The sequence below is a fragment of the Hylaeus anthracinus genome, unplaced genomic scaffold (assembly GCF_026225885.1).
Source record: "Hylaeus anthracinus isolate JK02 unplaced genomic scaffold, UHH_iyHylAnth1.0_haploid 3, whole genome shotgun sequence".
NCBI classification, from domain to species: Eukaryota; Metazoa; Arthropoda; class Insecta; order Hymenoptera; family Colletidae; genus Hylaeus; species Hylaeus anthracinus.
The window spans coordinates 16,125,007-16,147,186 of record NW_026535284.1 but is presented as its reverse complement, the minus strand read 5'-3'; the positions used below and the strand labels follow the sequence as shown (position 1 = coordinate 16,147,186).

Below are 22,180 nucleotides of genomic sequence, written 5' to 3'. Positions count from 1 at the left end.
CATTCCTGATCTACGTAATTTCTTCCATCCTTCCTCAATCGTTAGCAAGCGAAAGACAGGTGTCACGAATCTTCGCCTATAGATACGTGATCACGTGGAAATTGTAAGTCGTAACAAAATATTTGTTAGTATTATACTTATATAACTATATAAAAAAATAGTTTTACAATGTAACAATTCTTGTGTTAACATTCTATTCCCGTCGTAACGCAGGGCAGTGTATCAACAGTTTCCTCAGTTTAGCCTAGATCACGTGTCGCAATTGCTCACGTTTAGATGCTGCATGATGTTCCGTGCTGAAAACGGAAAAGGGGCGAATCAATTACACGTTTACCCACTCGATTTCAAACGAACTTTGCATGTTTGTAAAATTGAGAAGAACGAATGAAAAGTACCTTGAAAGTAGCATGTATCGTAATTATCGTCTGGTTGAGGTATGAAAGGCGGCACCGCCTTGAGCGGTTCGTTCCAAGGGAAATCTTGAAAGAGACTCATAGCTCGTACTTCCTTTGCGGAGGGTCGTTCGTATTGGTCAAAAGTGAGGAGAGCGTCTATAGCCTCCGTGGCCGCCGACGACAAAGATTCTTCGTCCTCGGGCCAAGGTACATCCCTAGCCAGGATATTAGCGAACACAGCTTGCGGCGATTCGTCGTTGAATGGCGGAACACCGGTGCAAAACTCGTAGAGACATACGCCTAGAGCCCACCAATCCACCGCATGACCATGACCTTGTTTTAAAAGTAACTCTGGAGCTAAATAATCGGGCGTCCCGAGTATGCGGTCGTCCGAACTTTTTATACCACCATGACCACCCCTTCTCACGGACTTTGGAGTTCTGTAAGGTGTGTAACAGTTTCCCGAATTAGCTGGAGTCTTGATAGGCGATATGCCCTGAGGAGAGCGATGCTTTTCCACCGAATCGTTCACGGACGTATCGGAACCTCGGAGTGACGCGAGTGGCAGCGGTAGCTGGAATCTGGTAGCTTTGATCAAAGGTGCTCTTCCCTCTTCGGATTTCTCCCTATCTCCGTCGCTGTAACACCTTTGTTTCGTCGACGAGACGGGTGTACTGAATGCAACCCTTCCCCCGGATCCGCTCTCTTGTACCTCAGCTGCGTTCTTTACGATATTCGATTGCTGTATCGATTCGCAAATATTGGAATCCATCGGGCTTCTGGAAAATATACAGCCGCGATTCTTTCGTTTTGGTGTCTTGTCCACGTCCAATTCCATTGCGTTTATTTCACAGGTTAAACCAGTCGCCCCCCCTGCCGTTGGCCTCTTCCTTTTCGCGCCTCGCACCAAAGAATTCACGCACGTACTCAATGGACTAGTATGAAAAGCAGACGGCTGAGACTGTTCAGCTTCCAGAGTAGACTCGTCTTCGTCTTCCGCGTCCTTACTCAACTGATTGTTCTCTCGAATGGAAGATGCTTCGCACGTGTAGTAACTTCCAGAGCTGCTCTCTTGTCCCGCGTCGGTTGTTTCAACAATCACATTATTCGCTATACGTTCCCCGAAACAGAGATCCTCGGCAGATTGGAAGGGAGTAATGCCAGATACTCGAGAATAATCTCCCGATGCTGCAGAGGAAACTACCGAGTTGGGTGACGACTGAAATTTCGTACAATGTTTTTGCAAGGCAGAGAGTAGATTAACACCAGGCGTGCTCTTCTCGCTGAGATTGGATTCGCTGGCGGATCTTTGACCAGAGCCAAAAGATAAATGCGACGTCAGCGAGAGGAGTTGTCCAGGGGTTCTGGTTAAAAGGCTAGGTGTACAATTGACTAAATCGGATATTTCAAGGTCCCTATGCAAGGATATTTTACTAAGCCCAAAATCTGTCAGCTTCACGTGTCCTTCTCGCGACAGTAGCATGTTGTCTGGTTTTAAATCTCTATGCACAATGCCATGAGAATGAAGGTACTCCAACGCGAGACACACTTCTGCAGTATAAAAAGCTGCCATTGGCTCTTCCATATACCCATATACGCCGAGCAAACTTTTAAGATCTCCCCCGACCATATATTCCATTACTAAATAGACACTGGTAACCGACTGCAACGAATAAAATAATTGTACACAGTAAGGACTACGGGTTAAAGCCAAAGCATTGCGTTCAATTATCACTTGAGAAGCCATGTTCTTATTAATCATTTCGTTCTTCTTCATTACTTTAATGGCGTATACTTTGTCAGGATTTGACTTTTTGAACCCAAGAAACACTTTACCAAATGCTCCACGGCTTATAGGCTTCACAATCTTGAAATCTTGAATTTCGGGTACCTAAACATTAAATATAGCGTTAACAAACTTGTATTTTAAACCCTTATTAATGCGTAATCAAACTATTATTTCATCAAATTAATTTTCTTTTACCTTTGCCGCAGGATTAACAATTTTAGAGATGGTATTAAAAATGGAATTGTCGATTTGTCTAGACGTCGATGTCTGCTGCGGTGTGCATTCTCCATGTGGAATATCGCGTTCGTTCTCTGTGTCATTGCAATTTCCACAAGAATTCTCGTCGTCTGCCTCGTTGATATAATCATTACTGTCTAAATGTGACACCGGCGACTCAATCGCCGCCTCTTCCATTTAAAAACGTAACCTAATAAGGACGAGTGACAAACCTATCCAACGAAACGTAAAATACCGAGGTGCTGGTTTAAAAAATGATTCCGCGGACCGGGTAACACGAGCTTTTACTCATCGTTCTTTTATATCATGTGTTCTTCTTATATGTACACACTTAAATATACTTTAACGGTTATTTGACATTTTTGAAAGTAAACAAGTAAAATAGTACAGTCTATTCGTCGGTAGGTGGCTATACTATTTGATACTTGGTGACTTCCCCTTGCTTGTAAGTTTTTGTGAGTATATTTAAAGTCAAAGAAACATTGTAACAGCGTTAAAAAAAAAATCAATTATTTTAAATTCATTGTGCTTCAACTAAACAATTTTATTGCAACGCGTTTCTCGTTCATAGGAATTTTTATGATCGACCAAGACTACACTGAAGATATGCAACAGCAATTTCCCGCGTTTGAATTTATTTCATGTTTCCAGCGGTTCAGCCAAACTGTACACGAAGAATTGTTGTTCGTATTGACTGCCCTGTTTATTTAAATGTAACTTATCAAGACGTAAATATTTAATATTAATTGACATCATTTTTGATTCTTTATCGTTATTTTGGAAGTGTCACGAATCTTTTCTACGTATTACAAACGATACATTTTCGTAACCTCGCAATGTCTGGTAAAGTAGTGAAAAAAGCGCCGAAGAAGAAGGCAGCAAAAGCATATAAACTGCCAGATCCGATATCAGCCGGTGAAATATTAACAGATATAACAAAAAAACAGTGGATTCTCGGCACATCGATCGGTGTCGGGGGTTTTGGTGAAATCTATTCCGGTAGGCACTTTCTTATAGTCTCTTACACAAGCTCTGTAACTCTGTTTTATTCCTATTTGAATTTATAAACAACACCAGATTTTTAATTATTAATTCAATACACGTGTACTTTAATTCTCTTAATCACAATAAACAATTCCAGCTGCTCCTTACAATGGAAAGCCTCCAAAAGATTATCCCAATGTAATTAAAATTGTAAGCATTTGTTAATTATTTGTTTGTACTGCGTTTATTGTCTGGTATAATATTTTTTGGAAATTAAACTATTCCAGGAACCACATGGAAATGGACCATTGTTCGTGGAAATGCATTTTTATATGAGAAATGCCAAACCAGATGAAAGTGAGTTAATTGAACTATAATATCTAAGCATGATCTATGATCTATGATCTATGTGCACCCTACTTGAACAATCTTGATTATATACATCAAAATTTATTTCAGTTAATAGTTGGCAAAAGAAAAAGAAGCTTTCTGCACTTGGAATGCCTAGATACATAGGCTCTGGAAGTCATGAATATAAGAATATAAAATACCGATTTGTTGTAATGGATCGGTATGGCACAGACTTATGGAAACTGTTTGAAGAAAATAATAAACAATTTCCAGAACATACAGTATACAAAATAGCTTTGCAAATAGTAAGAACTCATAAAAATGTTATTTCAATTGTTCGACATATATAGTATTTCAATGGTACAATGGATTATTAAATTGTACTTGTACATTTTTTAGATAAATGTATTAGAATACATCCATTTTAAGACATACGTACATGCAGATATAAAAGGAGCAAATTTACTGTTAGATTTAAAATCACAAGATAAAGTATATTTGGTAGATTTTGGATTGGCTTCTCATTATACAACAAAAGACGAATATAAATTAGATCCAAAAAAGGCACATAATGGAACTATCGAATATACCAGTAGAGATGCTCATATGGGAGGTAAAGATAAAAAACAATCTATGAAATTTATGAATATACATTTATTTTTTTTCAATGTTACGATCTAATAATTTCACTAATTTCAGTACCAACTATGCGCGGTGATTTTGAAATTTTAGGCTATAATATGATTCAATGGTTATGTGGCTCGCTTTTATGGGAAACAGATTTATCGGATCCAGTTGTAGTACAAAAACAAAAAGAAAAAGCGTTTGATAATATTCCAGATTTTTTACATAAGTCTTTTCATGGGTCAGTTCCAACCTCCATACTTAAATACATGACTCAGTTAGCAAGTATGAAATTCAATGATACACCCGATTACGAAAAGTTTAAAAAAGTACTAACAGAAGGATTGAAACAATTGTCGCATAAACCAGATGGAAAGTTAGAATTTAAAAATGATATTACTAATGATAAGCATGAAAATTTGAAGTCTACTTCGCAAAACGCGAAGAAAACAGTTGAGAGGAATAGAAAAAGTCCACGTTTAAAGTTAATAAAACGTCTCAGTCCTGTAAAGAGCCTTGATGATAGCAATGGAAGCATTGTAATGGACAAAAAACGTGGTGGTGTAAGAGACTTAAAGCAAATATTGAACGTTATCGAGCCCGATGAAGAATACGATATACTAGTTAGAAAATCGAGAAAGCATGATAATCTCGGAGGCGTAAATAAATCTAAGAACGACAAATCTCCAATTAAAGACAGAAAAAGAGTTAAAAAAAATCATTACATCGAATCGGAGTCAGAATCGGAACCAGAGGTAACACATACAATTAATATTAATGTAATTATGTTATTTTATATACGTGTATATTTGTTCCTCTGCAGGTTATATCAAAGGGATCACGATCGCGACCTGCTCGAAAAGCAACATCTAATAGTACAAAGACACATTTGGATAAATTGTCAATGCGCGCAACCAATTCTGATGAAGACATATTTGATACATAATCATTACAGATACGAAATAGGTAAAGGAGTAATCTCATTTGGTAGAACTTTTGTATATTGCAGTGTTTCTAATGAAATTTGTAAAGGCAATGTTTGTTAATATGTAAGTCGTCCAAAAGTATTACTATTTGCAAGTATATTGCACCTTTCACGTAACATGTATATACCGAGAAAAAATCAATATATTTTGATACATCTCCGCGTAAAGAAATTGTATGAAGTATACTTGAATATGGTGAGCAAGTTGCAGATGTTGCAATGAATCCCGACCGGCTAGCGCGCATTAATATTTAAAAAGGATACAAAAAAAAAACTCAAAAGTTAAGTGCACATTTATTTTTTAAGAGATTTTAATCAGTATAAGAGTTCTGTACAAGCACATCGATACAATGCGTTCTGTATACAACATTTTGTTAACTATTATACATGCTCGAAACACTTATTTTTTTAGTTTCTGTATTTGTGGAGCGCTTATCTTAACTTTTCCAGGAATATTTCTAGCTACTGTTTCTTCTTTAACAGCTTTCAACAAGTCTTTCTCTCGCGAAGTAATGTCTTTATCTTTCATAAATACCGCGATAGCAGTTTTTGCCGCCTTTCCTCTTTTACCTGTGCCTGGTGTTAATTTTACCTTGAACCTGAAAAAACAATGCGTTAAGTAAATATAACAAAATAGAAATTTGTATAGGTGAACATTTCAATTTACTTGTAATTTAGTACTGTATTATACGGTGCCACTACTGGCACGGCGAACAACAATTCGTCTTCTGCAACAGGTTTCCCTGTTAACTGATCCAACATGTCTACTTCGGGTCCTGGACCTGTATCCTCCTCTTCGATATTATCCATAATTTGGGTATTTTGTGGCGGAGCTTGTCTTTTCACCATACTTTTTTTCTTTCCTTGTTGTTTTGGCCCTGACGGATCTTTATTTTTACTTTTGCGTTTGTCTTCTTTCGCGGCACCTGCTGACTAAATAGTATTACAGAATTAGCGATGTTTTCGATCTCGATATTTTTATGTCATCTTCAACAGTACACAACAACCAACGAACTAAACTTACTTGAAGAACTTGCATAGATAATCTTCTATCTTCCTCGTCTTGGTCTTTATATTTCTCTTTCATTTTTTTCAATCTTCCTTTTTGTCCTCGTTTGAGTAGTACTTGATCATTTTTTTTAGTTTCTGGTTCAGTCTTTGTATTTTCTATATGAGACTGTTTTTGCGTATTTTTACAACTTTTTTCCTTCACAGTGGGCTTTAATATTACTGGTTTATCATCGCCCAAATATATTACATTTTCTTCATCCTTTTGTAACGTTATTGACTGACTATTGTCAACAAGTAATTTCATTCTACAATGAAAAAATTCGTAATTGTGCATGAAATATAATTTTCAATAATAAAGAAGCTATAAATCCGTATGTCCTGTAACTTACTTTGAACAAGACATATCAATTTTAATTTGTGTATCAGGAAACTGAGGTGTATCGTCACTTTCGATATTAACATCTTGAGTAACATTACTTTCTTCCATAATTAAATCTTCTTTAGATTCTTCCTGAATGGGATTTAGATTATCTGTTTTCTTTGGCTGTTCATCTATTTAATTTATAGTCACAACATCTAAATTAGTATAGATGAAATCAATTTATGATTTATTTTACATACTTTTATAATTGATATTTCACCTTCTTCAGAATCTTCTATTAATTCAATTTCTCTATCTTCTTCGACTATACGTTCTGCAAGCTCACTTTCATCATCCACAACTCTAACTCTCCTTTCATCTATATGTCTTTCAACTGAACTTTCTTCTAAACGAAATAGAAATCCTAATCCCATAATTAACTGACATGGTGGAAGATAATTTTTTTTCCCACGAATCATGAATGACCCAGTAGTAAGGTATTCACCAGTTGGAGCAGTTTTTGATACTTGGTCATTCTTTACCCACCATGCTCCTGCTACTACCTTAGCTTCCCACGCAATACTAATAAAGCCATCGTCGATTACAGTATTTATGTAATAAAAAATACATGTGAATAAGCTTTAACTATTAGCATACCTATAAGCAACAGCCATTGTCCCAGCATCAGCTAAAGTTTTTGGAGGGATTGGATTGCCACTGGGATTTTTAATAACTACCGAACTGGCACCAGTTAAATCTGCATGAACATATATATCTCCAGACTTCAGATACCTTTTTACAATCAGTTCATTCTGCTGTTGATCTCTTCCTCCGATTACTATAAAATCATAGTCATTAATATACTGGTAAAAAAATGACTATAATATATTCTTATTAACTGACCCAGATAATTTTCGGAGCTGATAAACCAATAAAATTTTTCAAACCAATATATCTTTCTTAATTTGTTGATACTGTGAATAGCTTTCACTTCTTTTAACGTTTGCTTCGTTTTCTTTTCCGCAGATTTTAAGGCTTTATCTTGAGACTCTATTGTTTTTTGCTGTTTTTTAGCTGCTGACCTCATCTGATCGTAATACTTCCTAACGTTTCCAAAAGATGTATGGTCTAAATCGATATGGACCAGCATAGGTTTCAATTCCGACTCCTCGCCGCTATCAACGTACGGATCGTGCAACATTAACGAAACATGGTTCGTCTCTAAATTTAACTCTTTAATCGTAGATGCAGCAGGATCTACTTTACCTACTTCTTTTAACAGAGCTTTTATATCTCGCCAACCCATTTGACTTCCAAGAGCACTTTGTATAAGTAGTATAGCATTGTCTACTAAAACATGATTTCTGGTAATTAATTCTGCTTTGTGTTTATCTAACTCTTGAGTTTTCTCTAAGGTCATTAGCCTCTGATCGTGATCTTTTTTTACGTTCTCCAATTTCTTCACAGCTTCACGTTCTTGTTGCAAAACTTTTAAATCTAGCTTCTGACCTTCCATTTCAGAAAAATATTCATCAATCGCAGCATCGAACGAGGAAAAGCTTTTATAAGGATAGAATTTATGTTGTTCAAATAAAAAAGGATGAAATTCGATATTAGTGAATATAAATTCATCTTCACCATATGGTTTTACTTCTTGCCTCTGTATAATGTACCCCTGAGGTAAATTTTGTTTTGCATTGTCCATCATTTCTTTTGCACATTCTAACGCGGTAATCAATTTTGGCATGTCTTTTGTAATATCAAAATCTTTGCCAATCTCGCAACCAGGCATAAAACCATGGCTTAATAAAACATGATAAATTAAAGCAGAGCCAAATTGTAGGAGTGGGTTCAAAATTTTTTTAAGGGGCTCTCCAACTTTAGCATTCCGAAGATGTTGCTGAATTTCCTCTAGAGGTGGCATTATATTTTTGTGAGCACGATCCATTGGATATTTTTCTTTAACAGCAAACCTAATTATTACATATGTCTTTTTAATATTTTATATTACAAGATTAAATTATTCCTTACCTAATTTTGTCTCCCTCTATATGAGGTCTCAAAATATTTAAAATAGTCATTTCATAGTCTGTGAGAACTATATTTCCACGATCATACAACTCTAAGATTATATGATAAGCTGCCTCTCCGCTTCCAAATTGTAGATCTATTATTCGATCTACACCTACTTGAGTAAGGCTTTCAAGTCGTTTATTCTTAAGATGTTTACGCATCTGTGAAAATTACATTGTATAATAAATAAATAAACAAAAACACTAGGAACAATTATTCCTAAATTGTAATTTTCCAAAGTGTAAAATAATGAGAACACTGGATACCTTCATCGAAAATCCTGAAGGTGCTACATTTTTTGGCCATTCAAACTCCGTTGTATGAATTCTATTACCGGATTCTAATAAAAGAACACATTTTTTCTCGCTTTGCTGAAGACGTATAAGATACGTTCGATGATCGATGTCATATATTTGATTTACTCGCATACCAATGAGCCTAAACAAACGAAATTAGTTGTAAAGTGTAAACTACACTGTAAATGTATTAATCACTGTAAAAATAATTTAAACGAAATACATGTACTTATTTACATTCATGTCTCATAACCTCTGCAATCAAAATATTCTATTACGTGTTTTCGTTATTTACTTACTTCTGTAGCTCATTGGTAATGCAAACAATATCATATGAATTAAATCGGTTCTTCATTTTTACGTATACGTGATAATATATTTTTTATAATTGAAAAGTATATATTCGAAACGATGCATGAGGATACAGAGCAGCTGCCAGAACTACGAAACGGAGCGTAATCGTCAATCATATGACATGACATGACACACAAATGCGAAATATCATATATTATACATAGCAATAATATGTGCACTTAATTATTTCAGGTATAAAAAGTAAATTAGCACAAACATTCAAAAATCATTTTTAGTATGATTTTGATTGGTATTAGGTAATTATCAAGGATTTTCAATGACGACTACGCGACACGTCCAGTTAGTGTTACCGGCATTCGCATTATTCGATTGTTATTAATTTTCGAGAAATAATGTATGCACTTTTGCAATCGCGGTATATAGTATAAAATCCATAGCAACATTAATGGATCATTTTTGGTACAATTCTGATAGATACAATGAACCATTTCATTATTTCGTACATTTATTGTTTAGTTTCTTGGTCCATGAGCGGCACACTGTTTTGTAATCAAAAGAAATGATTTCGTTTTAAAATTTTTTATTCAGTATTATGAATATACAATAATATGAAATTCGTAGATATTAACGGTAGGATTTCTGGTAACGGGCCCTGGCACCTGGACCACCAAATTTCTTTGGCTCGCACCTCCTCGGATCGGCGACCAGAAGAGTACGATCATATTGAATAAGGATGTCTTTTACTTCCTTTTTACTTGCTTCGTCAACATCTGAAAAATGATTTCCTGATGTCAAATGTGTCTTGCTTATTAAATGTTAATATTCATTTGGACTTACATTTTTGATAATATGCAACAAGAGCTTTAGAAATAGCTTGACGAATTGCATAAATTTGTGCTACGTGACCACCGCCATTCACTCTCACCCTAATGTCAACTCCAGAGAACTTTTCCTATATAAAAAAGACAATTAGTAATTTCAATATAAATGTTTCATGGACAGATTCTTCGTGTATCCGTATAATTCATCTTCTCAGTATCCTCGAGTTTAATCACAAATAATCATGTTCGGAATAAGGGAACATCATAGATTCATATTAACAATGTACAACGTTTGATTGTTATTTCAACTACAGTAGATAAAACTGATAGAATTCATTCGTGTTTATGAAATCTATCACATTAACGAATACTCACTTTACCGAGTAACAGAATGGGCTCCTGTAATTTGTATTGCAATACACGAGGTTCCACCAATTCCAGTGGGCGTCCATTAACACGGAGGTTTCCACGGCCTCGTTTGCAATAAGCAACGGCAGTTGCGCTTTTCTGTAAATATAAACGTGCACAATTATGGGAACACACGCGCAAACATAACCTCACTCATGATTTGGCAGTTACACTCACTTTACGTCCGAAGACTTGCACGGACTGGATAGGTTCTTTCTGTTTCTGTAAGAGAAATCACGTATTAGCCTTGAAACGTATATCTATTGTTGTTAAGGTAAGATAAATTCAAGCAATCGGAAACATGAAAAATTCACCTTCTGCATTTTGGAAAGCACGTCGTGAAAAGGAAGTAGACGAAAGGCGCCACGACGTTTTCATTAGTAGTACTACGGCAATCATGTATGGAACGATTTCCGCTCGTTACCGCGAGATATAAATTTCAACAACTGCCGTCGCATTTAGAAACGAAATTTATACTAATAAATTGTATTAATAAATATAATTTTCTGCTCTAGATATGTTATACGTCCAAATTGTAGCGACGAATAAACAATTGCAAGTTGAACGTACATTATAATTATCTACTGCTGCTTTTACCGACGTGCCCCTGTCAGTAGGCAACTCGAAGTACGCGCGCGTCGGAACCTCACTCGCGAAGGTGTGAATTAGGGGTTTGAATGAAAGTTCGTGTAACTTTATGCCCTAATTAGCTGTCGCGACAGGCGACAAGATTCAAGATTCCTTAAAGTCACACGTCATAATATCAATTAAGTCTAAGAACTTGAAGATTGAGCCTCTAGGCTTCATGGTTCGCCTTTAAATGGATCAGCTAATAAAAGAAATGACTATCACAGGGATATATGTAAACATTAAATATTGATTAAGGCAGCGTTATCGCAGGTATTTTAAGCAAACAATGACTGTATCTTTTAATTCTCAGCAAACACTTGTATTCATAAGTGGGTCATGTATCATGTTTACTTTGCGAATATTACGTTTACTTTGATTGTACAAAAATAAATGACACGTGCTGATACTGTCAATTAATATTTTTATTTCTTACAAAACTTGTCTAAGTACGGTAATTGCGAATACATTAATTATAAACAATTCAGCAAGCTTCGACCATATACTTGTAATTGCACATGTTTTTTGATTTGTCAAAAACAAGCTCCTCGGGACAGATGAACGTGAATTGTCGATAAAGTGTGCCGTAAATCTTCTGGCAATAGTAGAACGTTTTACAGTTTTGCGGATTAGCCACGTATCCTTCGCTTTCGCAGATAGATTTCGACGACGAAACTGAGCGTGGCAATTTTCGAGTTAACTTTGTTGGTGCTGGAGAAGCCGATTCAAAGGCTGATGCGCCGCCTCTCAAGACGTTGTTCAAGGCAGTCAAAAGAGGGTATCGCGAACCACAGGTACCACGGAAATCATCGGTATCGATGCTCCACACCATGGCACCGCCAAGCAGCATAGAGTTAATGTAGTTGGCTTTCTCTGCGACAGATCTGAAAATGAACGCGAATACATCGGTTAGATCCAATTAGTAAACCTGAAAGCTTTCCTCTCTTCCAAGTTTCCAACACTCACATAGGATCATCATATCCAACCCATTGGTTGCTTTTGAACGCATATGGCACGCGTTGTTGTGGATCACGGATAACGGTCCAGCCACCTTGGTTTAGATTCTCGCAAATTTCATTGTAACCTAGCAAACCTGCACCTTCCGTGTAAGGTCCAGCAGCTCCGGGGCCAGTGGTCGGGGCCCCTACTCCGTTGTTATTAGGATCTGCCAGAGTGAAGGATCTACCATACGCGGGAATGCCAAGGTTGATTTTATCACCTGGCGCGCCATGCTGCAGCCAATAAAGAACCGCTGCATTCTGAAAATGAAACTTTTCTGGTAGAAAATGATGGAAAATGATGGGTGGCTAGGTTGAACGAATACGTATACTATACGTACTACGTTGTTCAACGGATCTTGGCTTCCAGAGCTGGCGTACATTGGAGCGTTTAGGCCCGCGTAGTTGCTCCAGGATCCATTGAAATCATACGTCATGAGATTGATGAAGTGAACGTATTGCGAGACTTGCCAGACAAGGTAGGATTGGGAAGCGGAATCTTCGCCGGCAGCCACTGCCACGCTGAGGATATAACCGTATTTGTCGAATTCTTCTCTGAGTTCTCTGAGCAAGGCCACATAGTTCTCCTTGTCCGAAGGCTGCCCTCCGCGTTGGTTGGGATATTCCCAGTCGAGATCGAACCCATCGAAGTTGAACCTTTTCAGAAAGTTAACCACGTTTTGGACAAATCGAGCCCGCGTGCTAGGATTACTGACGATCTGTGAATATTTGTAGGATCCCTCGTCCCAACCACCGGAGGAGATCATCGCCTTGGTGCCTGGACTCGACCGACGGAGCTCGGTAAACTTTCCATAGCCGTTCATGCCACCATCGTCTGGTAGATCAGCCCATGGATCGCTTACAAGAACGTCACCGTTGGTATTGGTACCAGTAAAAGAGTAGATCATATGAGTACACAGATGGGGGTTGATGTCAGAAATCTGGAAATTTCCTAGTCCAGGACTGTAGACTGCCCAGCTACCAAAGTAGCAAACGATCCTCTCTGAATAACGAAAAGAAAAAGGAATAATGAAAACGTAGACTTAGCGGTACTATTATTATCGTTAATCCGATCCTTACTGTCAGCCTGGACACCGGTTGCGGCGATCGCCACGATAACAGCCAAAAATGCTGCTTGGAACATCTGAAACGGAGGTTTTGGATGTTTTGCCATTCAAATGATTTTCCATACATGATTTTCATTTCAGCCACTTGATCGAGTTAGTTATTAGACGTTCGATATAAGGAGGTTACAAATTGCTACGATCATGGAATATCGCGATAAATCAGATAAAAGCAGTTTCATCAATAGTAACGCACGGAGATTGCCAGTTGTGTAAACACTTCTATATCTAATAACTCTGTAGCATAGCCATACTTCAGTTCATTAAAAAAAAATTAATTAAATTAATATCTTTGTACAAGAGTATGTACAATATGATAGTTATGTTTCGCCATCGTACAGTCTTAGCGAATTTGTACCGTCGTACCAGAAACTGGTTTTACGATTAAATATGATATTTCAGTTTTATGATCAGTGCTTTACGAAACAATGTTCAACGTTTATTAGGTTTTAGAAAACGTACGGTTATAAATCGTAGAAAGCGTGTCACTTTAATTACTTCTAGATTCCCGTTTTATAACTTTATGATATCAAATAGGAAATTTTGTATCTTCCGGGCTAATACTGTACTCGAGCGCTTGCAATTACTATCTTTTATCTCGACGGTCGACAAAATACACGTACGATTTGTTACCTTAGAGCTCGAGCTTCGATCACCTCGAACTGTTTTTTACAATGTAGTAATTTAATTTGTTCGAACTCATTTATATCCTTCTCGTTGCCATGTGTTCGTATTAAAAATGGATAACAAATTAAGTAACAGGCTTCTACGAGTAAATACGATAACATTACATATGTTTTTACTTATACTTATCGTGAGAATACTTAAAATTCATGGTAATTCAAAGAAATTCTACCAACTCTGTTGCCTCCTAATCTTCAATGAACACTTGTGTTTTGATTTACGTCACAGATTACGCCTATTGTACGAGAAGGTGGCTTCTCGAATCATTTTCGTAAACATGATTGGTTGAAACTTTCCAACGTACAACGTACTCGATGAAAATAAGAAAAAAACTAAAGTACTCTAATCCAAGATATGAAAGTACTTCAGACACTTTTATACAGTATACACATATAATCGCACAGACTGATAATTAGAGAAAACATAATGGTCTTTTATTGCAATGTACAATTGGAATAATAATATGTACAGTAATTGTAAATAATTCGGGTTGTGTGCGACAACTCAGCAGTCCGGAACCTCGCTCTTGTAGTTGCAGACTTTCTGCGATTCATCGAAAGCAAGTCCGTCGGGACAGTGGAACGTGAAAACCTTGTATCTATCGTTCACTTTCTGGCATTGATAGAACGTTCCGCAATCTTTCGGATCGCGTACGAATCCTTCGTGTGTGCAGACGGACTCTGATGGTGGAGCTGGCTCCGTGGGACCTGACGTTGGTTTCGAAGGTGATTGCGTAGGCTCTACAGGATTGGGATCAGGAATTGGTACGCCGCTTCTCAAAACCCTATTCAAGGCTGTCAGAAGAGGATACTTTTCGCCACAGGTACCACGGAAATCGTCGGATTCGACGCTCCACACCATAGCACCGCCAAGACCCATAGAGTTAATATACTTGGCCTTCTCTTGGACGGATCTAAGAATGAAAGTGAAAGCGTGAAATATTTTGTCATCGCTATTCGTCTCGAGAGTGACAAAAAGACACTCACGTGGGATCATCGTATCCAACCCATTGGTTGCCTTTGAAAGCATATGGCACAAGTTGTTTTGGTTCGCGGACAACGGTCCAGCCACCCTGGTTCAGATTCTCGCAAATTTCATTGTAACCCAATGTGCCAGGCTCTCCGGTGTAACGTCCAGCAGTCCCAGGACCAATGGCTGAGGCGCCTAATCCATTGTTAGCGGCATTCGCTAATGTGAAAGATCTACCATACGAGGGAATACCGAGATTGAGCTTCTCGGCTGGCGCGCCTTGCGATAACCAATAACGAACCGCTGCATTCTGAAATAGAAGAATTTTGTTAATGCTATGTACGCTAAATTTCCAATATCCAAGCCTTATACTGAACTTTAACCGAACGGATAACTCCCTAAAGAAACGCGTATACGTACAACGTTGAGCTCAGCCAGGCTTCCAGATTCTTTGGAGGAGGCGTACAGAGGGGCGTTAATGCCCACGTAGTTGTTCCAGGATCCGTTAAAATCGTACGCCATAAGATTAACGAAATGAACGTATTGCAAAACTTGAGAGATGAGATATGATTTGGAGGCGGAAGCTTTAGCGGCACCCGCGGCTACGCTGAGAATGTAACTGTGTTTGTCGAATTCTTCTCTGAGTTCTTTCAGCAAGGTCACAAAGTTCTCCTTGTCGGAAGGTTGCCCGCCACGTTGATTGGGGTATTCCCAGTCAACGTCGAACCCATCGAAGTTGTACTTTTGCAAGAACTTCACCACGTTCTGGACAAATTGACTGCGTGCACCTGGATCACCGGCCATTCTCGAGTATTTGGAAGATCCCTCGTTCCAACCACCGATAGCGATTAGCGCTTTGGTACCCGGACTCAATTGACGAAGGGCGGTGAACTTTCCGTAACCGTCCTTGCCGCCACCATCTGGCAAGTCAGCCCATGGATCCAATATTCGGACATTGTTGTCACTCGAGAGCCCGGTGAAAGCGTAAATTATATGAGTACATAGACGGGGGTTGATGTCGGAGACCTGAATGTTGCCCAGGTTCTGTCGATAGACTGCCCAGCTACCGAAGTAACAGACGATCTTCTCTGGATAACGAAACCAAATTATTGCGTGTAATCGATTACGTAAACCTTCGGTGAAGCGCGAATGAAAAAAAGTGATCGAGACTATCTGGCTTTGCCGTTTGAAAAATAGGAAATACTTTAGTTGTACTATTATCAGCGGTAATCTGATACTTACTGTCAGCCTGAACATCGGTAGCGGCAAGTATCATGAAAGTTACCACGATTACTGTCTTGAACATCTGAAAAGTATTATTTCTAAAGCGTATCGGAGATAGTACAATTGTTAATATGTAATTGAACTTAATTGATATTTCTGGTGTAACATCCAAGTCCAAGATGATCAGTGTTGAATAATAAGTTATTTTTTTACCTTCTTTGAGTGTTACCTTAGCCTGTTGATTTACGCGTGATTTTACACTGAACCGATCCGGTACTGTTTATATCGAAATCGAAATTTTGCGTGGCCTTTTATTCAAAATGGAACAGTCTTATCAGTCTTCACAGAATGTGTCACGCAGGACAGACCGAAAGTAGGGGAAACTCTGGAAGTAACCCAGGTATTATGTATCAGAGTATTTATTACAGGTGAGTATCCTTTACAGCAAACATTGCTGCTCAAAAATTTATTTACCCTGTGAGTCAAAAATCAGTCGACTCGCTTAACAAGTAACGCGTTACTTTTGAAATGTTTAGCTCTTCTGGATCGTTAGACGCGCGCACAAGAACAAAGGTGTAGTAAAAGCAAAGCTCGGCTAAATGAAATTTACGATGTCACGATAGAATGACTGATATCGTGAATTGCACAACTTGAGGCCTGCTGTGTAATAGCTGATCAACGAAGGATTTTCTTCATCTCCGGTATTTGCATCTATCGTTTAAAAAATGTATTTTGATTATAAACATTTTCTTTTATTAAATTTATCCGCCTACTACTGTGTCTGTTCTAAACAAAAATACCCCGACTATTCCCTTTTTGGAGAATTTACATTCACTGTGGAAATTTATTAAGTTCAAATAAATGTAGATAAAAATGAAAAGGGGTAGACCTACTTGCTGCAAGGTATAAAATTACGTTTCCACCAGGCTTCCACGAGCTTGTTGCATCACGAGAGTACAGGAGACTCCTTGTCTCCAAACTACACTGATTACCCCGAATTCGTTTATCAATAAATAATGACGCTGAATATTATATACTTCCGCATACTCCTTCGTCATTCCTATGTGTGAAAATCGTATTTTCCGATTGCAAACAGTACCCACTTATCATAATGCTTTCTCCCTTCTTTACACACGTTATCAGACGGCGCTGAATTTTATCGTTGACAGATAAAGCTTGTATTCTTTTCGGATTGATTGATTCCGAGTTTGTCGAACGTGCGATAAAGTTTCAAAAAAACTGAGTTGGTACATTTAACAATAACGTTGACGAGTCATATCCGGGAAATTTTGCAAAGTTTTAATGAATCATTGATGACATATGTGCAAAATAATGTATACGATACTTGTCTTGATAATAATACTTAATATGTTTAATATTATTAGATTAACTGTATTATAACTAGACTATTAGAAATACACAAGAAGAATCTTTTTATCAAGTGTTAGTAATTAAACACAGATTATACTTAGAAACAGTTTTATTTATGCATATTTCACGTAATCCTGTAACAATATATTTAACAAAAATCAGTGTATATCAAATCCATAAATGATATTGAATTCTGATGTTCAGAAAAACTATTCTAGAAAGTATGGTACTTGATCCTGCGATTAGTTCTTATTATTCCTTGTTTTCGTATATACCTCCAATATGCTTTGGTATTTGGATCAAGGTCTGACAATTTTGGCGGTTCCGTTCTAATATTCCATAACCATTCAGGATATTCTGAGTCAGGCTTTAGTTTCACTTCTTCTCCCTCCTTATAATAGTTTAATCCACACACAAAATTCAGTAACTTATTAATATCCTTTTCAACAGATAACTCTACTTTATCTATTTTAAACTGTTGCTTCTTCGTAGCCTTTTTTGAAGGTATCACTGTTAAAACAAACAACATAATTTTAGTCCATAACACTGTTTAGTTGTTATTATTCAATTATTTGTACTCAAAATACTAAGTAAAATTGATTCCAGTGTCAAATTTAACAAAGAATTATCCTGTTAATACTTTAAAAAGAATTTAACCTCTACTTGGATATAAATGTAACTTGCTATTCAAACTGTACGTAATGATTCGGTAAAAAATATATTTACCTGTATAGCCTTTCATTTGTATCACATATTGCGTTGGAATAATTAAATTTTGCTTGAATTGGAGTATCCTTAAACCAGAGAAAAGAGACATGGTATTATTTTACAGTATTTTCTAAACAGAAATTTACAAACTCTAAAATGTTAAAATCCCTATCAGTCCTTATTATAGTGCATAGTAATATGGAATGACGCGGAATTTTCAAACGTTGACAACGGTAACAAGATCAAATGCGCAATGACAAACAATAAGTACTGTTGACTTAATTCAATCACAATTTAATCGAAATCTCAAGGTTTGAAGTGTATCATGAAGTATTCTTTACATGACTATAATTGAATTCATAAATCTGTGACCAAATACATTAATTATACTTTTATGTTTCGGTTATGTAATGCCAATAAGCAGCGATAGAGCGACGCGGGTAGGTTCGACTTCATTATGACATATCATATCAAATCATACGCTGCATTTGATAAAATAAATAAAAGATGCAATGAATAATATATTATGTACTGAATATCATAGATAAAAACAATTGCCTTTGATATAAAAGGCATAAAAGCAAGATCAACGGAAGGTCACAAAAATATTCAGGAGAACAATCATTTCCTGACAATTGCACCGGCTTTACCAATTTTACCCGGAGCACCTGTACCACTAAAACTATCCAAACGTTGTTATAATTCATTTAGGTAATAACAATTAACTTAAAAAACTAGAAGCTGAAAATTATTTCATAACATAAATATTTATTATGTAGCCCAGCAGATTCTTCGTTTAACATAGAACATGCCAAAGTTGAGAATTCCAATACAATTACATTACAATGGACAAGCGAAGGGAAAACTATTGTTGCTACAAGAACAGCTGCAGAGAAAGAAAAAAATCCAGATAGAATATCTCTTGATAGACGGGGCCTTACTACATTTCCAAATATAGTTGAAGAACCACGATTACGTTTATTGTCCCTCCAACATAATCTTCTTACAAACATCGAGAACTGCAACTTGTCCCATTTAACAAAATTAGTATTTCTTGATTTGTATGATAATCAAATTGAAAAAATTTGTAATTTTGATTTGTTAGAAAATCTAAGAGTATTACTGATTGGAAAAAATAGAATAAAAAAGATCGAAGGCCTGAAACAACTTTCCAAATTGGAAGTGTTAGATCTCCATGGAAATCAGATTCTACAAATATCAGATTTACATAATTTGGCATCTTTGAAAGTGCTTAACTTAGCTGGGAATAATATTAAAGTAATAGGCTATCATGACTTCCAAGGTTTAACTTTGCTGAAAGAGTTAAACCTTAGACGTAATAAAGTCAAAAAATTATTAGGTTTCGGCGAAATACCGCAATTACAAAAATTATATTTAAGTAATAATGATATTCAAAAGTAAGTATTCTTAGCATAGGATATCTGTAAAATATTCGTTTTGCTAACTAAGTGTTTGACGATATTGTTTTAGAATCGAAGATATAGGTAGCATTGCAAAAGCGTTACACCTCAGAGAAATAACAATCGATGGAAATCCCATAACGTTGAATGGAGATTATGTTTCCTTCTTTGTGTCATATTTACCAAATTTACAATTTTTATCTACTATGCAAATTACCGAACAAATTCGAAGAACGGCTATGGCCTGGAGAACAACTAAGGAACAAAGTAATTCTACTTTTTTAAACCTTAGTGCGCAAGTTTGTATGAAGGCCCGACGGGAAGAAGTAATATCGAATGCGAAAATAAATTGGGAGCTTCTTAGATGTCATTCTAAATCCTCTCCAGATAACAATGGAAATAATATACGAAGAAGTAATGTTAATCCATTGCAAATTCAAAAATCAAGCAAATTTAACGCATTGAAGCCTAAAAACTTAGAGAAGGTGAAAACAAAAGGTTTTGGAAGTTTGACTTCTATAAATGAAAACATTGAAGCAACAAAAATAAATATAAAAAAAAGAAGTAATTCTAGCGATAATTTATTTCGATTAAAAGATGCAACTAAACCATGTCCATTAGAGTTTAAACTCCCACCTATTTTGGGTTCTATCGTAGATAATTTAATTAATAACAAATTTGCTGAAAAAGTAGGTAAAAATAGTAAAGGCTTGACAACAACAAAACCTAACAGTGATGCTGACAGTGCATCAAGCAGCGATTCAGAAAGTTTAGAAAGCCATGCAAATCTGAAAAGTTGTTTGAAATCTCATATGCTAAACTCGAATAACTATATTTCTCCTCGTAATATTAATAATCTTGTTACTAGTAAAATATTTAGTTGTCTCGACGGTTCTTCGCCCACATCAGAAACTGCCACTAACGAATCGGAAGATAATAAAAGTTTTACAGTTTTTAAATCTTCCGAAGTATTAATAAACGATGATAAATATTTAACAGAAGATTCTCAAAATATAAAGTTGCATGATCAGCAAAGTCTAAGCGATTGCCACTCAAAATCGAGTGTTGGTTCCTCTGGATATTGTTCTTTAAGTTCTAAAACTAACAGCATGGATAGTTGTAAATCAGTGATGAGCGATTTCAGTACATTGTCTGTTACTAAAAATGTATCGTTAAAGTGTAAAAATTCTGAGAAAGATAAGAATAGGGTAAAGAGTGCTCAGGTAAAGAAAATAGTGAGTTATAAAAGTAATAGGGCAGCAACTGCTAGAGCTAAATATAGAGGTTTAACACCACAGAGTCCACCTCCGTTGCAAAATCCACCAAAGGAAAGAGAACAAGGTGTGTGGCAATAATATTTAAAAAAAAAATATTACATAATATAACATGTTTTCTTTAACTTCATAGGAGGAGATTACTTAATAGAAATAGTTGGTCGATGCTTGAACGTTTACGGGCAAGGTGCATTGCGTTTTATTGACAGACCATGGGACTCTTCAAAAGCTGAAGATGTTAATGTAGTTAAATTTAATTATGTACAATTCAACGATGTGGCCAAAGTTTTATGTAAAATAAAAAATAGATTTTCGAACATAGAACATTTTCTGTTTAAAGAAACTAATATCAGTTACCTTGGACAGCTTAATGCTTTAGCTGAAGTACAGGGATTAACAAGTATTCACATAGAAACAGGAAACCCAATTGTATCAAAGGATTGGAAAGTGTATGCTATATTTCGTTTAGCTCATTGGGGATTGAAAATTATTAATGGAAAAGAAGTAAATATTTCTTATTTTGTGTAAAATAGAATAGAAGTTTAAAGATATCATTAGATGAATTTTATTTATTGAAAAATACATTTGATATACAGATTACAAGCGAAGAAATTGACTTCGCGAATAAAGAATATGCTGGTCTCGTCGATATCGTAATGTGCTCACTGCCAGAGTCTTTGTTACAACCTTTATTACAGAGACTTCATTTAGAAAAAGTGCAAAGGCAAAATGGAGAACAGATTACTGCCAAACAGTTCTTACTTAACAGTGATCCAGCCCTCAGAAGTGTTGTTGCCAAAGAGGCATTACAATGGAGAAAAGGAAGTATAACACAGGTGATAAAATAAAAATGCAAGTTTTTATAATTAGTTCTCTCACTGAATTCTGTTTTTAATTACAGGAAGACCTTATTTGGAGGCACAAGGGAAAAGTACATTTGTTAAATCTGATCAATCGTACTGTAGATGCGATACAAAAATTGCAGTTACTTGAAAATAAATGGCCAAATATTTTATGTGAAATAATTCACACCACTTTATCGGATTTTTCCGAGATGGACGAATACATGAAACGTTGCAGTGAAACACTTAAAAGTGATAAATGATAAACAGAATTATCTTTCTATGCAT

General features: G+C 36.3%; 8 protein-coding genes across 13 annotated transcripts; 2 read left to right on the top strand and 6 right to left on the bottom strand.

Moving 5' to 3' along the window:
* Nucleotides 1–108: 108 nt before the first annotated feature.
* On the bottom strand, nt 109–2,766 carry LOC128893491 (serine/threonine-protein kinase greatwall). The gene is made up of 3 exons (XM_054154482.1): nt 2,380–2,766; nt 396–2,286; nt 109–296 (listed from the first exon to the last, which is right to left on the bottom strand). Exons 1-3 carry the CDS (start codon nt 2,596–2,598, stop codon nt 250–252), a joined length of 2,157 nt encoding a protein of 718 aa, XP_054010457.1. The 5' UTR covers nt 2,599–2,766; the 3' UTR covers nt 109–249.
* Nucleotides 2,764–7,947, top strand: LOC128893494 (serine/threonine-protein kinase VRK1). Of its 3 annotated transcripts, XM_054154487.1 has the most exons (9): nt 2,764–2,876; nt 2,993–3,420; nt 3,563–3,615; nt 3,693–3,762; nt 3,865–4,061; nt 4,156–4,369; nt 4,456–5,135; nt 5,204–5,346; nt 7,812–7,947. In XM_054154487.1, the coding sequence occupies exons 2-8, from the start codon at nt 3,258–3,260 to the stop codon at nt 5,324–5,326; spliced, it is 1,500 nt and encodes a 499-aa protein (XP_054010462.1). In that variant the 5' UTR covers nt 2,764–2,876; nt 2,993–3,257; the 3' UTR covers nt 5,327–5,346; nt 7,812–7,947. The 3 variants fall into 3 exon arrangements, with proteins under 3 accessions (XP_054010462.1, XP_054010460.1, XP_054010461.1); XM_054154485.1 differs by lacking the exon at nt 7,812–7,947 and having other exon boundaries at nt 5,204–5,500; XM_054154486.1 differs by lacking the exons at nt 2,764–2,876; nt 7,812–7,947 and having other exon boundaries at nt 2,909–3,420; nt 5,204–5,500.
* On the bottom strand, nt 5,652–9,583 carry LOC128893486 (ribosome quality control complex subunit NEMF homolog). Of its 2 annotated transcripts, XM_054154461.1 has the most exons (10): nt 9,406–9,583; nt 9,077–9,248; nt 8,769–8,971; nt 7,641–8,710; nt 7,395–7,575; nt 7,018–7,319; nt 6,766–6,928; nt 6,390–6,681; nt 6,033–6,298; nt 5,652–5,964 (listed from the first exon to the last, which is right to left on the bottom strand). In XM_054154461.1, exons 1-10 carry the CDS (start codon nt 9,459–9,461, stop codon nt 5,766–5,768), a joined length of 2,904 nt encoding a protein of 967 aa, XP_054010436.1. In that variant the 5' UTR covers nt 9,462–9,583; the 3' UTR covers nt 5,652–5,765. The 2 variants fall into 2 exon arrangements, with proteins under 2 accessions (XP_054010436.1, XP_054010437.1); XM_054154462.1 differs by lacking the exons at nt 9,077–9,248; nt 9,406–9,583 and having other exon boundaries at nt 7,641–8,696; nt 8,769–8,909.
* A 401-nt stretch (nt 9,584–9,984) lies between these two features.
* Nucleotides 9,985–11,070, bottom strand: LOC128893503 (40S ribosomal protein S16). The gene is made up of 5 exons (XM_054154503.1): nt 10,965–11,070; nt 10,828–10,872; nt 10,618–10,749; nt 10,259–10,373; nt 9,985–10,191 (listed from the first exon to the last, which is right to left on the bottom strand). The coding sequence occupies exons 1-5, from the start codon at nt 10,971–10,973 to the stop codon at nt 10,046–10,048; spliced, it is 447 nt and encodes a 148-aa protein (XP_054010478.1). The 5' UTR covers nt 10,974–11,070; the 3' UTR covers nt 9,985–10,045.
* A 691-nt stretch (nt 11,071–11,761) lies between these two features.
* LOC128893818 (chitinase-3-like protein 1) lies at nt 11,762–14,369 on the bottom strand. Its single transcript, XM_054155061.1, has 5 exons — nt 14,033–14,369; nt 13,356–13,419; nt 12,617–13,278; nt 12,244–12,536; nt 11,762–12,161 (listed from the first exon to the last, which is right to left on the bottom strand). The coding sequence occupies exons 2-5, from the start codon at nt 13,417–13,419 to the stop codon at nt 11,762–11,764; spliced, it is 1,419 nt and encodes a 472-aa protein (XP_054011036.1). The 5' UTR covers nt 14,033–14,369.
* Nucleotides 14,370–14,494: 125 nt separating this feature from the next.
* LOC128894002 (chitinase-3-like protein 1) lies at nt 14,495–17,328 on the bottom strand. Of its 3 annotated transcripts, none has more exons than XM_054155376.1 (5): nt 17,170–17,328; nt 16,295–16,358; nt 15,473–16,140; nt 15,070–15,362; nt 14,495–14,996 (listed from the first exon to the last, which is right to left on the bottom strand). In XM_054155376.1, exons 2-5 carry the CDS (start codon nt 16,356–16,358, stop codon nt 14,588–14,590), a joined length of 1,434 nt encoding a protein of 477 aa, XP_054011351.1. In that variant the 5' UTR covers nt 17,170–17,328; the 3' UTR covers nt 14,495–14,587. The 3 variants fall into 3 exon arrangements, with proteins under 3 accessions (XP_054011351.1, XP_054011350.1, XP_054011349.1); XM_054155375.1 differs by lacking the exon at nt 17,170–17,328 and adding an exon at nt 16,506–16,649; XM_054155374.1 differs by lacking the exon at nt 17,170–17,328 and adding an exon at nt 16,490–16,631.
* Nucleotides 17,329–17,738: 410 nt separating this feature from the next.
* On the bottom strand, nt 17,739–18,552 carry LOC128894009 (39S ribosomal protein L54, mitochondrial). Its single transcript, XM_054155389.1, has 2 exons — nt 18,374–18,552; nt 17,739–18,157 (listed from the first exon to the last, which is right to left on the bottom strand). The coding sequence occupies exons 1-2, from the start codon at nt 18,462–18,464 to the stop codon at nt 17,862–17,864; spliced, it is 387 nt and encodes a 128-aa protein (XP_054011364.1). The 5' UTR covers nt 18,465–18,552; the 3' UTR covers nt 17,739–17,861.
* A 102-nt stretch (nt 18,553–18,654) lies between these two features.
* LOC128893998 (leucine-rich repeat-containing protein 49) lies at nt 18,655–22,163 on the top strand. Its single transcript, XM_054155362.1, has 7 exons — nt 18,655–18,795; nt 18,900–19,066; nt 19,135–19,773; nt 19,847–21,117; nt 21,184–21,554; nt 21,647–21,886; nt 21,952–22,163. Exons 1-7 carry the CDS (start codon nt 18,766–18,768, stop codon nt 22,153–22,155), a joined length of 2,922 nt encoding a protein of 973 aa, XP_054011337.1. The 5' UTR covers nt 18,655–18,765; the 3' UTR covers nt 22,156–22,163.
* The last annotated feature ends 17 nt before the right edge of the window (nt 22,164–22,180 follow it).

What these genes read in the sequence shown, in the direction of transcription:
- LOC128893491 (XM_054154482.1), bottom strand. Translation starts at nt 2,598, where the DNA reads ATGGAAGAGGCGGCGATTGAGTCGCCGGTGTCACATTTAGACAGTAAT. An exon ending in TTGTTAATCCTGCGGCAAAG is followed by an intron (nt 2,287 to 2,379) that starts GTAAAAGAAAAT and finishes TTTAATGTTTAG; the next exon opens with GTACCCGAAATTCAAGATTT. An exon ending in CGATACATGCTACTTTCAAG is followed by an intron (nt 297 to 395) that starts GTACTTTTCATT and finishes TTCCGTTTTCAG; the next exon opens with CACGGAACATCATGCAGCAT.
- LOC128893494 (XM_054154487.1), top strand. Translation starts at nt 3,258, where the DNA reads ATGTCTGGTAAAGTAGTGAAAAAAGCGCCGAAGAAGAAGGCAGCAAAA. An exon ending in TAGAGATGCTCATATGGGAG is followed by an intron (nt 4,370 to 4,455) that starts GTAAAGATAAAA and finishes CACTAATTTCAG; the next exon opens with TACCAACTATGCGCGGTGAT. An exon ending in AGTCAGAATCGGAACCAGAG is followed by an intron (nt 5,136 to 5,203) that starts GTAACACATACA and finishes GTTCCTCTGCAG; the next exon opens with GTTATATCAAAGGGATCACG.
- LOC128893486 (XM_054154461.1), bottom strand. Translation starts at nt 9,461, where the DNA reads ATGAAGAACCGATTTAATTCATATGATATTGTTTGCATTACCAATGAG. An exon ending in ATAGAGGGAGACAAAATTAG is followed by an intron (nt 8,711 to 8,768) that starts GTAAGGAATAAT and finishes TGTAATAATTAG; the next exon opens with GTTTGCTGTTAAAGAAAAAT. An exon ending in ACAATGGCTGTTGCTTATAG is followed by an intron (nt 7,320 to 7,394) that starts GTATGCTAATAG and finishes TGGCTTTATTAG; the next exon opens with TATTGCGTGGGAAGCTAAGG.
- LOC128893503 (XM_054154503.1), bottom strand. An exon ending in CCATTCTGTTACTCGGTAAA is followed by an intron (nt 10,374 to 10,617) that starts GTGAGTATTCGT and finishes TTTTTTATATAG; the next exon opens with GAAAAGTTCTCTGGAGTTGA. An exon ending in TGTTGCATATTATCAAAAAT is followed by an intron (nt 10,192 to 10,258) that starts GTAAGTCCAAAT and finishes ATCATTTTTCAG; the next exon opens with ATGTTGACGAAGCAAGTAAA.
- LOC128893818 (XM_054155061.1), bottom strand. Translation starts at nt 13,419, where the DNA reads ATGTTCCAAGCAGCATTTTTGGCTGTTATCGTGGCGATCGCCGCAACC. An exon ending in AACCGGTGTCCAGGCTGACA is followed by an intron (nt 13,279 to 13,355) that starts GTAAGGATCGGA and finishes TTCGTTATTCAG; the next exon opens with AGAGGATCGTTTGCTACTTT. An exon ending in AAGATCCGTTGAACAACGTA is followed by an intron (nt 12,537 to 12,616) that starts GTACGTATAGTA and finishes TTTCATTTTCAG; the next exon opens with AATGCAGCGGTTCTTTATTG.
- LOC128894002 (XM_054155376.1), bottom strand. Translation starts at nt 16,358, where the DNA reads ATGTTCAAGACAGTAATCGTGGTAACTTTCATGATACTTGCCGCTACC. An exon ending in TACCGATGTTCAGGCTGACA is followed by an intron (nt 16,141 to 16,294) that starts GTAAGTATCAGA and finishes TTCGTTATCCAG; the next exon opens with AGAAGATCGTCTGTTACTTC. An exon ending in GTTGGATACGATGATCCCAC is followed by an intron (nt 14,997 to 15,069) that starts GTGAGTGTCTTT and finishes TTTCATTCTTAG; the next exon opens with ATCCGTCCAAGAGAAGGCCA.
- LOC128894009 (XM_054155389.1), bottom strand. Translation starts at nt 18,464, where the DNA reads ATGTCTCTTTTCTCTGGTTTAAGGATACTCCAATTCAAGCAAAATTTA. An exon ending in ACAAATGAAAGGCTATACAG is followed by an intron (nt 18,158 to 18,373) that starts GTAAATATATTT and finishes TTGTTTTAACAG; the next exon opens with TGATACCTTCAAAAAAGGCT.
- LOC128893998 (XM_054155362.1), top strand. Translation starts at nt 18,766, where the DNA reads ATGCCAATAAGCAGCGATAGAGCGACGCGG. An exon ending in ACCAAAGGAAAGAGAACAAG is followed by an intron (nt 21,118 to 21,183) that starts GTGTGTGGCAAT and finishes TTAACTTCATAG; the next exon opens with GAGGAGATTACTTAATAGAA. An exon ending in AAATTATTAATGGAAAAGAA is followed by an intron (nt 21,555 to 21,646) that starts GTAAATATTTCT and finishes TTTGATATACAG; the next exon opens with ATTACAAGCGAAGAAATTGA.